Below are 14,188 nucleotides of genomic sequence, written 5' to 3'. Positions count from 1 at the left end.
TTCCCCTCCCCCTGCGCTGCAGAGCCTCTGGATGCTGCCGTACTCCTGCCATGTGCTGCCGCCGCCGCTACTGCTGCTCGTAGCTTATTCGAGCGTGTCTCCGGCTGCAAACTCCGCCAAACAAGGCTGCATTCCCCTCCCGGGAAGGATTCCTCGTGAGTACCAGCCGGAGCCTGCCCCCTCCCTAGGCACCCGCCACTGCCTCTTACAAAGGGACTCGCAGGCTCTCCCCACCCCCTTTTTATGCCAGTGCAGAGAGGGGCTCCGTGAATTCCCTCCAAAGCTATAGGGTGGCTCCCTCCTCCTCCTTTTCTTCCTGCTCCGGCTCTCCTGGGCGAGCCAGGCTGCAGCTGCATTGAGCCGGGGTGGTCCCAGCCTCGCCCCTGCCTCGCCCCAGCCGCGCTGCTGCGGCTCCCGCCCCATGGCTGACTTTTGCTACCCCTCTAGAGCCCGGGGCTGAGCTGAGGTGCGCTCATTTTTGGGGGATGGCTGAGGCCAGGGAGCTTGTGCACGTGTGGGAGGTGTCTCTGGGGGCGTGGGGGGCTGGACGAGTCCCCGATCCTTGCAAGCCTGCGTTGTTTCCAGCCCGGGTTCCCCTCGGGTGGGCGCAGCAGAGGGGCCGCGCTGCAGCGGGGACCCCGCCACCCTGACATCTGCAGGTGGACGGGGCGAAGCAGCTGCGGGAGCCTCCCCAGGAGCCAGCAGCACCCTGGACCCGCTGCCTACCTCAGTCTGCTCCGTTCCTGCTCCTCCAGATTCTCTCCCGACCTCAGTCCATACCCCTCTCTGTGCTGGGGTGCCTGCAAACCCCTCCGCTCCACTCCCCTGCCCGCCCCTCCCCACCTTCTTCGATTTATTTGTGTATTTCTTTCCTTGGCAACCACCAGTTTCCCTCTGTCAAACAGCGCAGGCTCCCTATAATTTGAAATTAATTTGTTTGACTGCAGCATCAGACAGGAAGGTTGGGAATTTATTTAATTCTTTTTACTCCCTTTGCAAAAAGGAAGCGATGAAATTTCCAATTGAGACTCCAAGAAAACAGGTGAACTGGGATCCTCAAGGTTGGTGATTCTCTATTACTATCATTACTACCGTAATAACAATTATTATTATTCCTTGTGTCTATTGACTCGTAGCAGACTATGTGACTCCAAATGGGAGGAGGCATTCGATGTTTGTCTGCTTTCCATGAGCACTGCTCAGTCTTTCTTACTCAATCCTATAGCAGTGCATTAGAAAACGCTACTGAGATGTGGGGTTGGGTGGCTGCATGGCTAAAACCTCTTCTAGGTACAAGTTTTACAGTTTTATATTTGATATCTCTCTTGCCTCCTCCTCTCCCTTTTTCTTGAGTATTTTCAAGGCAAACTTGGCTGGCATGGCAGTGATCTCTGGCTCACAGCATTGTTTGTTTTATCAGTGGCTCCTTTGTTGTTTCTAGTGATCATTGTCTCTGCTAAATGGGTGGTACAGGAGTGGACACAGATGGGAGTGCTTGTTCAGGGGTCCTCAGTGGCACGTGTTTGTTGGCAGGAGCAGAATGCCGCAGCAATATCACCTTTAGCGTGGACAGAGCTTTAGTCTGAATGGTATAAAATGACACATTAAATAAGGGAGCCCAAAGGGACCTTTACACTCTTTACTGTGTCCTATTAACAACTGATCAGCCCAAGTGGATAGTTTGATTAACTACATAGGTACATTTGGTCTCAATCTTAGGGAATGTGTTTGTGTGATGGTGGAATGAGATTTACGCCAGTGCAGTGGTTTTCAATAAGATGATCCAAGTAGTATTTAAAAATAAACCATAGCCAAATACGCTCCTTGCCTGACATGGGGAGGAGGTTCATCTGCATCCTACAGAGGTGACTGAAAAAACTCTATTGGTAATTTGTATACTGGTGTGTCATATTTCTGTGCATTGGTACAGGAGCAGAAGAACTTGAAGCCATTGCTCAGGTTTGCAGCAGAACTGCTTGCAGCCAGTTGCTGTACAGCAGTGCTTGCAGGAATTATGAAGTGATAACACAGGCTTTGATTATTCCTCTTTATTCCACAGGTTTGGTTTTAGTGGTCAATTTGCCTGTCATCCTCCGTGCCCTCACATTTACAAAATGAAACATTAGAAGCTGTTTTTCATGTTATAGAAGGAATACAGGGGAACAATCTGCTGTACACACAATTCAGGTTTAGTTTAAGCCTTAGTACATCTTTAATTAGGTGAAGGCTGAAATCGACACATCAGCCTCCTCCGCCCTCATCTTTCTAATGAGCACATGGGTAGTAGTGCTAACAGAGATTTGATTATTTAAATAACAATATATTCCGTACTCTAGGGTCTAAATTCTTTGTGGTGAAAACTTTGTCTACCCAGGTGCTTTTCTAAATGTATGTTTGCTGCAGCTTAATTTAAATCCATTTTGTGAATCATAAAATGTCTTTTAATGCAAAAGTCTCTCTCCTTCTTTTCTCTAACAAGGCACATAGGAGGATGTATGATGGCATTCTGTGTGCAGCTCCTTTGCTTGGCAATCAGCTTTAAAGCATATGGATCCAACAGGTGGTTGGCCACAATTTACTAATGTGAGAAAATCATAGTACTGTAGCAGTTAAAAGACCCCAAACCCAGCAGGTTTCCTCTCCTCCTGCTAAAAATTTCAGAATCCTACCTGTTATTTACCCTCAGTGTATTGACTTTTTTAGGTAGACAGAAAGGATGCTGACGTATTGCCAAGAAGGAAGCAAAAAAAGTTATTTTCTAATTCTCCAAGAGACTCAGAAAATAGATAAAATTTGGTGTAATGGAAAAAAGGCAATTTGGCAAGGAAGAGCTGTCAAAGGCCCGATCCTTTAACCAACAAAGGAACAGTGCAGTGACATTGTACTCACATAGTCCCACTGAAGAATTATGAGTGTAGAAGACAAAGTAGATCAGAGTTCTGTTATTTTTGAAACAAAAATATATTTATGTAGATATAAATGTTAGCAATGATCTATGTGAAATAACTAAAAACTCTAAAATGAATTTGATTTACAATCACGCTTACAGTCTGTTCTCTGCATGTACAAGAATGATGCTCTGTTTTGCATCCTGTGGGGTATCTCTGGAATTAAGAGCTGAAGTAGCTTTTCTCAGACACAACAATCAATGTGTAGAAAGTTGGTGGTGAAGGGATGCAAAGAGTCCTAAGTATTAGAGCACAGCTCATGCCCAGTTAACATTCTCACTCTAATACCAGGCTCATTTCAGAGTGTATTTTATGACTGTGCCCTGTTCTGGTTGTCAGCCAGAAAACATGCAGTTTCCATACTTTTGTCTGGTAGGAATTGTGATAACTTGTGCTAACAGTATTTGGAATAGATCAACTGATGCTCCTGGCAAGCAAGCAAGCAAGGACATAAGTGAGGGCTATGGTATCTCAAAGACTGTTTAGACCTGATTATTCCATACGATATTTTCTAGAAATGATACACATTTCTAAACATTGGGACCCTTTTTTTGGAGATATGGCTGGCTTGGAATTGGTGATATTACTGGTTTGAACCCAAGTCAAATGATAGTCATTTAAATGAATTAATGTTCTACTCCATAATTCTGACTAAGCTATAAATATTTACACAGATAAATAGATTAGGGGTTGCTGGTGACTCTCTTCTGGCACAGAACTGGTATTCTCAGTTTGCATCAGCAAAGATCAATATACCATAAAGACTTTGTGGAGAGAAAGTGTTTAAAAGAATATAATTGACATGAAGAATGGTCTGACAGACAGGTGATGGGACCCTGATTTCTTAGCCATTAAACTGGTCCAAGCAGGGCTTGGAGATGAAACTGTGACTTTATCATGTTGTGTATTATCTTCATGTGTCTTGAGCATAAAGTATATCTCTATATTACAGGTAAATGCTGAGTGTGGTTTCTAGATAAACCAAATATTTCATAAATCTGGAAGCATTAAGACTGGATTCCTACAGTGAAGTCCCCATACTACATCAGGCAATCAAACTATATGAAGCCTTTAACAAACAGATGAAACTAAATCACAAAAATCATTGGGACTTGGCCTTAACATTCCAAAGTGAAATATGCCCTAGAATTTGATATATATTGATTAAAACCATGTAATTAATATTCAGTGAATGAATAGGATAAGAAATGACTAAAAAAACCCCAAGCAAGTACTTCAAGAATGTTTTAGGGAGCACTAGACATGTTGAGTAGGAGTAAATGATATCACAGTACCTGCCCTTATGTTTTGAAAAACAAGCTTGCTATTTTGTGTTACAGGTGGAATAATTTGATCTGCCAACCTCTTATTGTCACTTCTCACATTTGGTGCAAATCTCATCTGTACTTTCCAGAATATAAGATTGGATTTTTAGCAGCATATGAAGACTTCAGTTCTCATAATTTTTGTTCATATCTCTCCTTTCTTGCAATTCTCCTGCTGTTTGTTACACCCACCTGTTTTCTGTGCTTGAATTAGCTCATGTCTTTGCACGTGTATTTTTATATAGTACCCAAAACAGAGTGTGTCCCTCATCCTGTCTGAGACAGCTGGATGTTACAGAAATATAATTTTTTTTCCCTGAAAATTATCTGCTTAATATTGGTGTTTCTTTGTAGGAAAAAAGATAGATGAGACAGCTTCAAATATGCTTAGAAGTTGTCCCCGAGTGTGACTATCTTTTAGGGTGAGGATGAGATGTCTTTTTCATGAGAAGGATGTCTTGTGATGCTCATAGCAGGGAGCAAATGGAATTCAGTCTTGTTTGTTCCTTTGTGCCTGCAGCTTCTGCTGTCATTGTAGCGATATGGATTGTCAGAGCTTTTTGGATATCCAGCTCAATGTTTACCTCAACACTAAAGTTTTGGAACTCTGAAGTTTGTATTCAAGTTCCTGCATCCTTTCACAAATGCACTGTTTGCAGTTTGAAACTCTAAAATCATGTATTTATTACCGTCCTTACATTTAGCGCGGATATTAATGGTCTGTGGGAAATAAAAACTGTGGTTGAGAGTCTGGAGTTTCTCTTCAAATTTTGCTACTGACTTGCTGTTTAACCTTCAGGAAGCCACTTACCCTTTCTTGTCTTCCCTTTTTCCTAGACTGGAAAACAGGAATATTAATACTTCCCTAATGCACAAGGGTGTTGTGAAATATAATTAACTTGTTTAGAGCAATCTAAAATCTGCTATTGAAAGAAGAGCTTATGCATTGCAATTAAATGCTAAAACAATTAGGAGGGAGCAAAACAGCCTGTCATCATACACAGATCACATCAATTAAGAAATAAGGTTGTCTCTGCACTTTACAGCTAGAGGAAACCAGTATCATTTATGCTTCTTTACAGACACTGAACAGCCAATTGAGTTTCCCATTAGAAGTATCTAAACACCTTTGATATTCCCCAGCTGCTGCTTCAGAGAAGGTCAAATCTTCCATAGGTTCTTTGTCACTGACCTTGGGATTTCTCTGATCTGAGACACCTCAAGCAGCCCTGGCCACATATGTGTGGGACAATGAGCTGAGTCTCAAGTGCCTTCATGCAGGTATCAGGTATGAGGTATCAGAATTGGACCATCCCTTGATGACTGTTTGAAAAATCTTCAAGATCCATACTCAGTACAAATTAAATTGATGCTGCTGGTGAAATGTTACAAATTGCTGTGGTACCTGCTTTTTCTGTTCTTTTGTTTGAAGAGACCAGTGCAGAAGGTAAACTTGATTAGAAAGGCAGAGATGAGTAGACTAAAGGTGTTTCTCTCCTCTGTTTTCAAGGAGATATGTAAAAAGGAGTAGAATGCAACTGTGAGTTAGACAATATCTTTCTCCACTAGCAAGTTGGTTGTTACTAGCTCAGTAGATGAAGGCTGTTCTGGGAGGATGTAATGTATGAAAAATTAGGTCTGATCCCTGCCAATGACCCATGGTCAGAGGGTACTGACCCTGTGCTAATTGTACCACAAAGTCATATTGGCTACTTACCTACCCATCTGATAGACTGGGACTGCTGTGCCTAGTACATATGGATTGTAGAACACTGCAGGGAGTTTATTTAAGTGAGATGTCTGAAGGAGGATATAAACTGTACAAACAGGAGGACACTCCTGGAAGTGCATGGTGCAGGCACAATTGTGCCAAATAAAGTAAGGAGGAAAATTTGAAGAGTTTGGGAAACAAATAGAAGAGAATAAAAAAATCAGAACTTTACTGAAGGCTATGTGGAACCTGCAGAGAAGATGGATGAGTACTGTGGATGCCAGTGTAAAATAGAAAGATACAATTTAATTATGAGGAGAGAAAGACAGCAGACAGCTATTGGTTTTCTCATTGTTGTCTTTAGGGTGCCCTGGTAATGGTGAAACGAAGGATTCAGAAAAGTTAAATTAGTAGTAAGAAAGTGACAGAGCAAAAGACTTGACAGTAGCTTTCTCAGAGTAGTGAAGGAAGACTGAACTCTAGTCAAGATAAGAAATATGGAGGGCAGGGTATCATTAAGATGTCATCTGTAGTGTAAGGAAAAGGGAATGAAAAAAATCAAAGGCAATAGGAAGCTGTAAGTCTAAGATAGAAAGAGCAATAGAATTGTCATCAGTGGGAGAGGTTAGGACAGGATTTTGATTTCAGTGAAGAATACCAATGCTCTTTTTTGCTGTGTATGTACAAGAGTAATCTGTTAACGGCTTTTGGACAGAAAAGTCCCTTGGGCAACTCTTGAAAAAACTGATGCTACCTGAAGTGATGGAGTTTGCTCTTGGGATGAAGATATATGATACCAGTTGTAATTGGGCAGGTTTTGGTTCAGCTTTTGGTATTTATGTGGATTTATGTAGCTAGTGTGTGGACTATATCAGCTTCAGACAGAAGAGTGCATATAGATGGTGATACAGTTTAATTCTTACCCTCTTTATTTAATCCAGAGCTGGGACTTTTACCACTCACTTCAGTGTGAGAAAAATGCAATTTTTCATTTTTAAAGAACTGTGTTGTTGCCGCAGGCTACTAAGTTAAGAGCAAGGGAGTGCCTGGAATTACTGGGAAAACAGAGGCCCTAGATGTTGTGCTCTAAATAGGGTAAGCACCTGGAGTGCAGAAATGGGAAGGGAAAAATGAGGAGGTCGATGTAAGAAAGGGATAAGCAACACACTAGTATTCAAGGTAGATTATTAAAGACCTCAGTGTGATGCAAGGGCCTAATCTTTATTTTATAATAATCTCAGTGTAATAGCAAAGGCCAAAGCAGTGAATATGAATGCTGAACAGTTGTCTGTTTTTTATATAGAAGTTTTATGTAAAAGAAGTGACATTCAGCAAAAGGCTAAATAATACCTTTTAAAATACCCTTTTCATAGGAATATCTCTGGTCTTTGTTTTCTGTAGGAGTTAAAAACATCCCGGGACCTGGTCTTTGTCAAACTGAGGCTGCTTATATCCCAGTTCCTGAGACATGGGTTATACTTCTGTAGTCTGTCTATAATGTAATGGGAAACCTGCTCTAAGATGAACCTGCTGACTTTCATAAATGATGTGCCATGCAGTTCTCACTGGTTACCCCAATGAGATAAAATAACAGGTGAGAACAGCATATATCCTACACCCTTGTACTTCAGTGTGGTAGTACCAATCCTTTTTAGTCCATGGACCACTATTATTCTCCAAACATACTTTCTGGACTGCTTTTCTCACAATCAAATATCAACTCAAAGTATTTAAACAAAAATATACTTCAAAACTGAACTATGTATCTCTTACCATGTTAATGAGTCACAGAATTTAGAGACTCTTTCCTTGGTTTGGGAATGTGAAACCAAGAATTCAGATTTCATCTTTTTCTTTAATTGCTAATCAATCCATATGCTATTACAAATCTTACTGTTGGCAAAATGTCTCAAGTACATGTGTTAATATGTGTTATCCAGTTGTCCTAAAATATGATGAGCGTAGGAGAACATTGGTGCAATTTTGAGGTTAGGGTAGAAATTTCAATGTGGGTATATCGTGGTGTTGGAAGTTGAAATGAAAGCTAGTAGGGTGATAGAATATGTTATCAAAACCTATATGAGAGAATAAAAAGGTGGAAGAGAATGCACAAGCCTGGCTTAATTTTATTTTTCTACTTTTAAAATGGAAAGGAAACATCCTGCTGGAAACTGGAGTTGTGACCAGAGGTGTGAGATATAGCACATATGAAAGGGCTTGAAACATGCTGTACTTAGGATCTGGAGTCCTGAATAGGAATAGTAATCTATTGCAAAATCTGGGTGTGGTTCAATTTCTTTTTTGAAATCCAGGCATACTTGTTTCTAGCATTTTGTGAGAGTTTGCTATTTGAAATTTTAGAAGGTATTTGAAAAGATATAAAGACCTAACAAAGAGAGACAAAATAAGTTGCTTCAGGAAATATGGATTACAAAAGAGTGGGTACAAAGTGTGACAGGGTCAAATCTGCTGACAGAAGTGCAGAAAATGCTGAATGAACAGAGTGTACCTGTGGTAAGGCTGAAAATGCAGTGAAAAGAAAATAAATGTGTGGACATAAATATAAGTTTGTCTGCCTTCAACTAGAATTCACTGTTTTCAAGCACATGTTGTTATTTCTGACTTTTAGAAGTAAGCGTATATCATGGTTCATATTTTAAAAAACCCTGAAATATCTTTGTGTTCTCTATTGGTGCCACAGGCACGTATCAAGCTCTTCTTCTGTGACTCAAACTAAATCACATTATAAATAATCTCATGGACATATTACAAAATATTTTTAGCTCATGAATTAAGTATCTGTCTTAGACAATGATCTGTTTATTTGACTAGTCTTTCATTGGAGAAACACACTTAATGTTTCTTCCTTTTGTTCCTCTATTTTGTCCCCAAATGGATGCATTTAATAGAACTTTAAATTGCCTCATCTTTTTCTGGTAATCTGTGTATTATGCAGGACTGTGTGATACTTTTTTTTTGCTGAAGACAATAGACTGTTTTGCTAGCAGAGGATGACAAAAGACAACACCCTAAAAAATCTTCTTGGAAAGCAATACAAGTTATTATGGTATCACTGTCCTATAGGATCATCACAGTGCCTTGAGCACCAGGCTTTGAGTCCCTAGGTTTGTTAGAGCCATATGTTCATATCCCAGCAGGACTGACTCATCTTTTCTTCCCCGTGAAGAAAAAACAACATGCCACTGACTTTACTGGCTGAAGATTTTGGATTTTGGCAACTTCAACTTGTGCCACTGAGTTTTTGAAGATTCAGTGATATGTTGTTGAAGGGTGTTTGAATGATTTCCTACTTGATACTGTAATATAATAATATTAGTGTGATTTGAAAACAGAAAATACATACTGACAGCTTGTCCAGGGCTTTTAACCTCTCAAATTTCAGCTTTTCATCTTAGAGAAACAAAAGACAGTCACTAACTACTGTGTGTGAAAGACCCCATTGATGAAAGTATTATGAAAGAAATGGTACTGCAGAAGCTCCCAGCTGAAATGCAGGAAGCAGCAGGAACATCTCAAAGATGTTCTTCTAGGTTAACCCAGATCTATCACTGATTACTTAAATGTTAACATTGCTAAGTTTGGATTGCACAGGAAAACATTGGGCAGAGAGGCCTTGAGTTGCAGCAATCATGGGAGCTGCAGAAACCACCTCAGAATCACTTCTTCATGATCCTACAGCCTAATTTGTCTTCATAGGAAATAGAGTCTGTTTATTGAGTTACAATGATATATGGACATGTAACTTGGCGACCTGAATTTCTCATTGCTTCCAGACTTTTTTTTGTTGATTCAGTTTTCTAAAAATAGGCATCTGCTGATATTTAAGGGGCTTTAAAGTAGCTGAGATATTTGTATAGGCCTGGTATATGTGATAATAGACCTAAGGGAGACTTCTGCCCTTCTGGAGCACAGCTTAAGGCCAGTTAGGTTATCCCATAACCTCTCACTTGGTTGTGGTATAGGCAACTGAATTACACCATTTGAGTGTGACTTAGTTGGAGAAGAAAGCAGCTAAATATAAGTAGGTATCTGAAATTCTAGGGTATTCTAAGTTTCTAAGAACCTTCTATGGCTTAGGGGGCTATAGGCAAATATGGTTATTGGAGCCAGGAGAATTTTCAGTTAATGTCCGGTTTAGGGTCAGCAGATTCTCTCTAGGCTGCACTGATTGATTTGACCACATCTGTATTGACAGATTAATGGGATGTAATCCAAGTTACAGCCAAGCAAAGAAATGAGACAGGGGTTGTTTCTGTTGACTTACACACAGAAAGTGTAAAAGAAAAATGTGTGTATTATAAAGAATTTAGAATAAGAGGATATAAAAATGCCTATGCTGAATAAATATGTTTCAACCAGCAACTTTTTATTCCTTATGAAAAATATTTTCTGCACTGATTAATTTTGTCCTACCTGTTTTATATGTATTCTTCATCCTGTTCCAGAATAGGTTTTTAAAGTATTGGGAAGCTTTCATTCACTTTAACTAAGAGTATTAATGTATATAAGAACTTAAGACCACAAAATAGATTGGATCCTTCAGGTTATACAAATAGTACCATGAACTAAAAAGCAGCCCAAGCAATGTGCTTCTTACAAGGTTTCTGACCCTTGCACATAGAAAAATCCACTTTTATTGCTGTTTCACAGAAAATTTGAGAAATTATCACTTAATTGAAATGCTAATGAGATTTGCTTGAATTTGAAGTATTTTTCTACAGTTCCTATGCAGTAGTCAGACTGGGGGACACACCACTAGCCTGATGTCCAGTCAGTGGTGCTGCTAAAGTCCCCTTCTCATGACTGAGATGATCAATGAATTCCTTCACTCTGCTGTAAGGCTGTACCTCTGGCAGACAGCCAGCATTAATCATATTTCAATGTAGATAGCTTAGATAGCTTCCTTCTAGGAAGACCAGCACGAATCTTTGCTTTGTTGTCTCTGCCACTTGATTGCTTTACCCCTAGGTTTCTTTTAATAAGACAGTCCTTCCCTTTGTACACAGGCCTTCTTACGCTAAATTCCAAGACTTAGGTTTCCTTGACTATTTGGTCTGGCCATTAGACCATTGGCTGAATTTCTTTTCTGACTCTGTGAGACAGAATATTTGGGAGATCCCAGCAAAATCTCTGACCCTAGATCATCCTGTGAGTACTTTAAAGAGGAACACACTGAAAACCTGTGGTGGGAGATTCAGACTCTTCCTAAATGTTGCTGGAATCCTGGGACACTTCCTATTGAGGAAAACTAAAAACTTGATTCATACAAAGCACATAATGATGTAATGAGAAATTTTGGTTTAGTCTGTAAAAAGAAGATTATGGATAAATAGCAGCATCATATTCAATCTGTCTGTTGTTCGCTGAAGGGTGAAATCTCCAGAGAGCCAGAGAGCAGCTGTTTATTCCTTGGTGCTTGTACCATACTGACAAAAAATCAGTTTTTCTATATGTTACCTAATGAGGAAAAACAATGGTATGGTCATTTCTTTTGACAGGAACTCTTTTTCATAAAGTCATCTCTACACCTCAAGATCTTGAGCCAAAAGCACTTGCTTCCTGTTTGGTAGAGCAGAGACCTGTATGAACTAGAACTCTCAATTTTAGCAGGAGCAAGAATTACCAATCTATTGCTAGGGAAACAGGTTTTAGCATGATCTATTGGTTTTAGTCTTATTTCAGGAAGAGAAAGGTGAGAATTTTTCATGGGTTTCTCTGTATTCAGTTTCTCTATAAATAGCCTCATAAAGCTGATAATAGCTCTGCTGCCAATGAATGTGTTGGAACAAACACAGTCACCAATCTTGAAGCAGGATGGTTCCATATTTGGGACTTGCCCCTGTCAATCACTTCTAATCTCCCCTCAGTTCTTCCTGCTCCTCACTGTAATGCTCTTGAGCTCAATTTTTCATTCTCCTGAAGTTCATTGATGAACCCTGCCGCACATGGACATGGGCTCAGGTGTTGGGGGCTGTGGGAAGGGTAGTGCTGAGAAGAGGAACTGAACACGGAGGTAGGGGTGTGCTACCTCCCATGCTGCCAGCACGGTTGGAAAGAAGTGAGGGACAAGAGCAGATGGATGGATTTGGAGGAGGGCAGGGTAGAAGAGAGGTCAGGAGAGAGAGAAGGCAAAAGCAAGGGAAACAAAATCCAAACAGCCCTCCAGCAGTGAGTGTACAGTCTCACTCCAGCACAAGACAAACCTCTATCAAGTATTCATCTGGACTTGGCAGCTCTGTAAGTAGTGCTACAAATGGTGTCAGCAGCAGTGCATCTTCCTGCAAATGCCAGTGCTAGCTAGGAACCCCCCTGAGGACTGCTGTCCTGAAGCCAAACGAGAAAAAAACCCTGATGCTTTCAGCTATTCCTGGAGTTCATGTCCTGCCTTAGCACATCCATTTTTTGACCAGTGAGCTGTCACGTATGCATTAGAATAGCGCAGTGCCTGGGAGAGGGAGGAGGGAGGGGAAAGTATCCCAGCATCCCATGATCATGACTTTTGCAGATTTTTTTTTTTAATGTCAGTGGATAAGTCCTGGCAGATACCTACTCAATGCAGCCTTGGGCTTCCTGTTGTTTCCCTGACATTTGCATAGCCTCAGTAGCAGGAGCTCTAAGGCTGCGTTTGCAGAGACTAACTCTTGGGCAGTCTGTTTTAAGTTCACGGGTATGCTCAGACTGCAGTTCTGACAGAGGAGAGACTGGTTCAGAATCTGGAAGTTCTTGTAAATAATTATTTAGAGCAGCTTACACGTGGTCATCATATTTTTCCTTTATAACCAACAAAAGAAATAATCTGGTTTATGGCTGTCCATTAATTTTGTAACTGATAGAATGGCATTCTGTAATATATAGTGGAAAAGAGGACATCCCCTAAAAGAACTTGAAAATTTGCTAATACATTCATGAAAAATCATTGTACCTTCTTGATGCACATATGAAAAAGAGCTTGTTTAATCAGCTTTTGAAATTACTCTTGAATTTCATTAATTTGCTAAGTTCTCAGTGGCAGTGTTTATGTGAGGCACACAGTGTTGTTTCTTTTCAGTGTCTATTATTTGTGAAATGCTATGAGATTTGGCACAACTGATGCAAAAAGGAATGTTGAGGTGTGATCGACTATCTTACATTGAAGGGGAGGAGCAGGATTTCAAGAGCATTTTCCTGCTAGGAGTTGAGACTAGATTGTCAAGATGAATGATTTTTATTTATTTAATTTTTTAATATACCTTTAACATTTCAGTAGTTGGGGTTTTTTTAACATATTCTGGATGTTGAATATGAAAATATTAGTCTGTTTTTCTCTATTACACTTCACTGGTAGCTTTTCTTCTTGGATTCATAGGGATATGCAGGACATGAATAACACTGACAGTTTCTGGCAGGTGATTTTTTGCCGTGTTCTTAGATACTTCCAATAAAGCTCATTTCAATATATTGATGGCTGTTCCCATGCTTGGCTCTCCTTGTAGCTGGACTTTTTCCTAATATATATTCCCCTACTTCCTTGGTACAGATTAATCAGTTATTTCATGCACTGTTCTTAAGAGATCTAGGAAAGAATTCATCACTCTCTTTAATTACTCCGTGTCTTATTTTAATTTTTGATTAATTTTTGAGATTACACTTCACCTTTTACATATAATCTAAACAGCATTTTCATTTATGTTAAGCAAATACCTTGGAAACTCAATGGAAATTGATGTGTGATGTTGAAAAGATGACTGCCTTGACTATTAATAAGGACATATACAAAAACTAATTTAGGAACAAACTTATTGGCATAGTGAGATTTTCTGGGGTTTATACGGTTAAGGGCACTTAGATTTTATCCCTTCAGACTTCTTATTTTCCTAGACCACCACTGTGAGTTTTGCCTTTCCCTGTTTTGAAAGCTCCTGTGAGATGTTTGAACTGCCATTCTTCTGTGCTTTAAAACATTCACAATTAGAAATGGCACTGTCTTTCAGAAATAGGATGGTATGAAAATGGTATTCAGATCCTCCTCTCTCACTACACTTTCTTGACTAAAATTAAATGTGCTGATGCATACATTTTTCTATCTCTTTAGGGACAGTAGGTTCAGAATTGCTAAATTATAGAATAGCAGAGTTTTACAACAGCCTCACAAAGCAGAGGGACATGGCATAGCTCAGGGGAATGATAATTGCAAAGACTTTTTA

At 39.9% G+C, this 14,188-nt stretch overlaps 1 protein-coding gene across 2 annotated transcripts in view; it reads left to right on the top strand.

The window, feature by feature from the left end:
* The first annotated feature begins 298 nt into the window (after positions 1-298).
* KCNK10 (potassium two pore domain channel subfamily K member 10) overlaps positions 299-14,188 on the top strand; it is a 50,817-nt gene continuing 36,927 nt past the window's right edge. Inside the window, exons 1-2 of one of the 2 annotated variants that reach the window (XM_030949532.1) lie at positions 299-466; positions 1,004-1,061. In XM_030949532.1, the coding sequence (XP_030805392.1) occupies positions 1,010-1,061 (52 nt within the window). In that variant the 5' untranslated portion in view covers positions 299-466; positions 1,004-1,009. The remainder of the gene's footprint in view (positions 467-1,003; positions 1,062-14,188) is intronic. The other variant, XM_030949533.1, reaches the window with a different exon arrangement.

This window comes from Camarhynchus parvulus, chromosome 5 (assembly GCF_901933205.1).
Source record: "Camarhynchus parvulus chromosome 5, STF_HiC, whole genome shotgun sequence".
NCBI classification, from domain to species: Eukaryota; Metazoa; Chordata; class Aves; order Passeriformes; family Thraupidae; genus Camarhynchus; species Camarhynchus parvulus.
The sequence above is the reverse complement of the archived record's forward strand: the minus strand, read 5'-3'. Positions and strand labels throughout refer to the sequence as shown.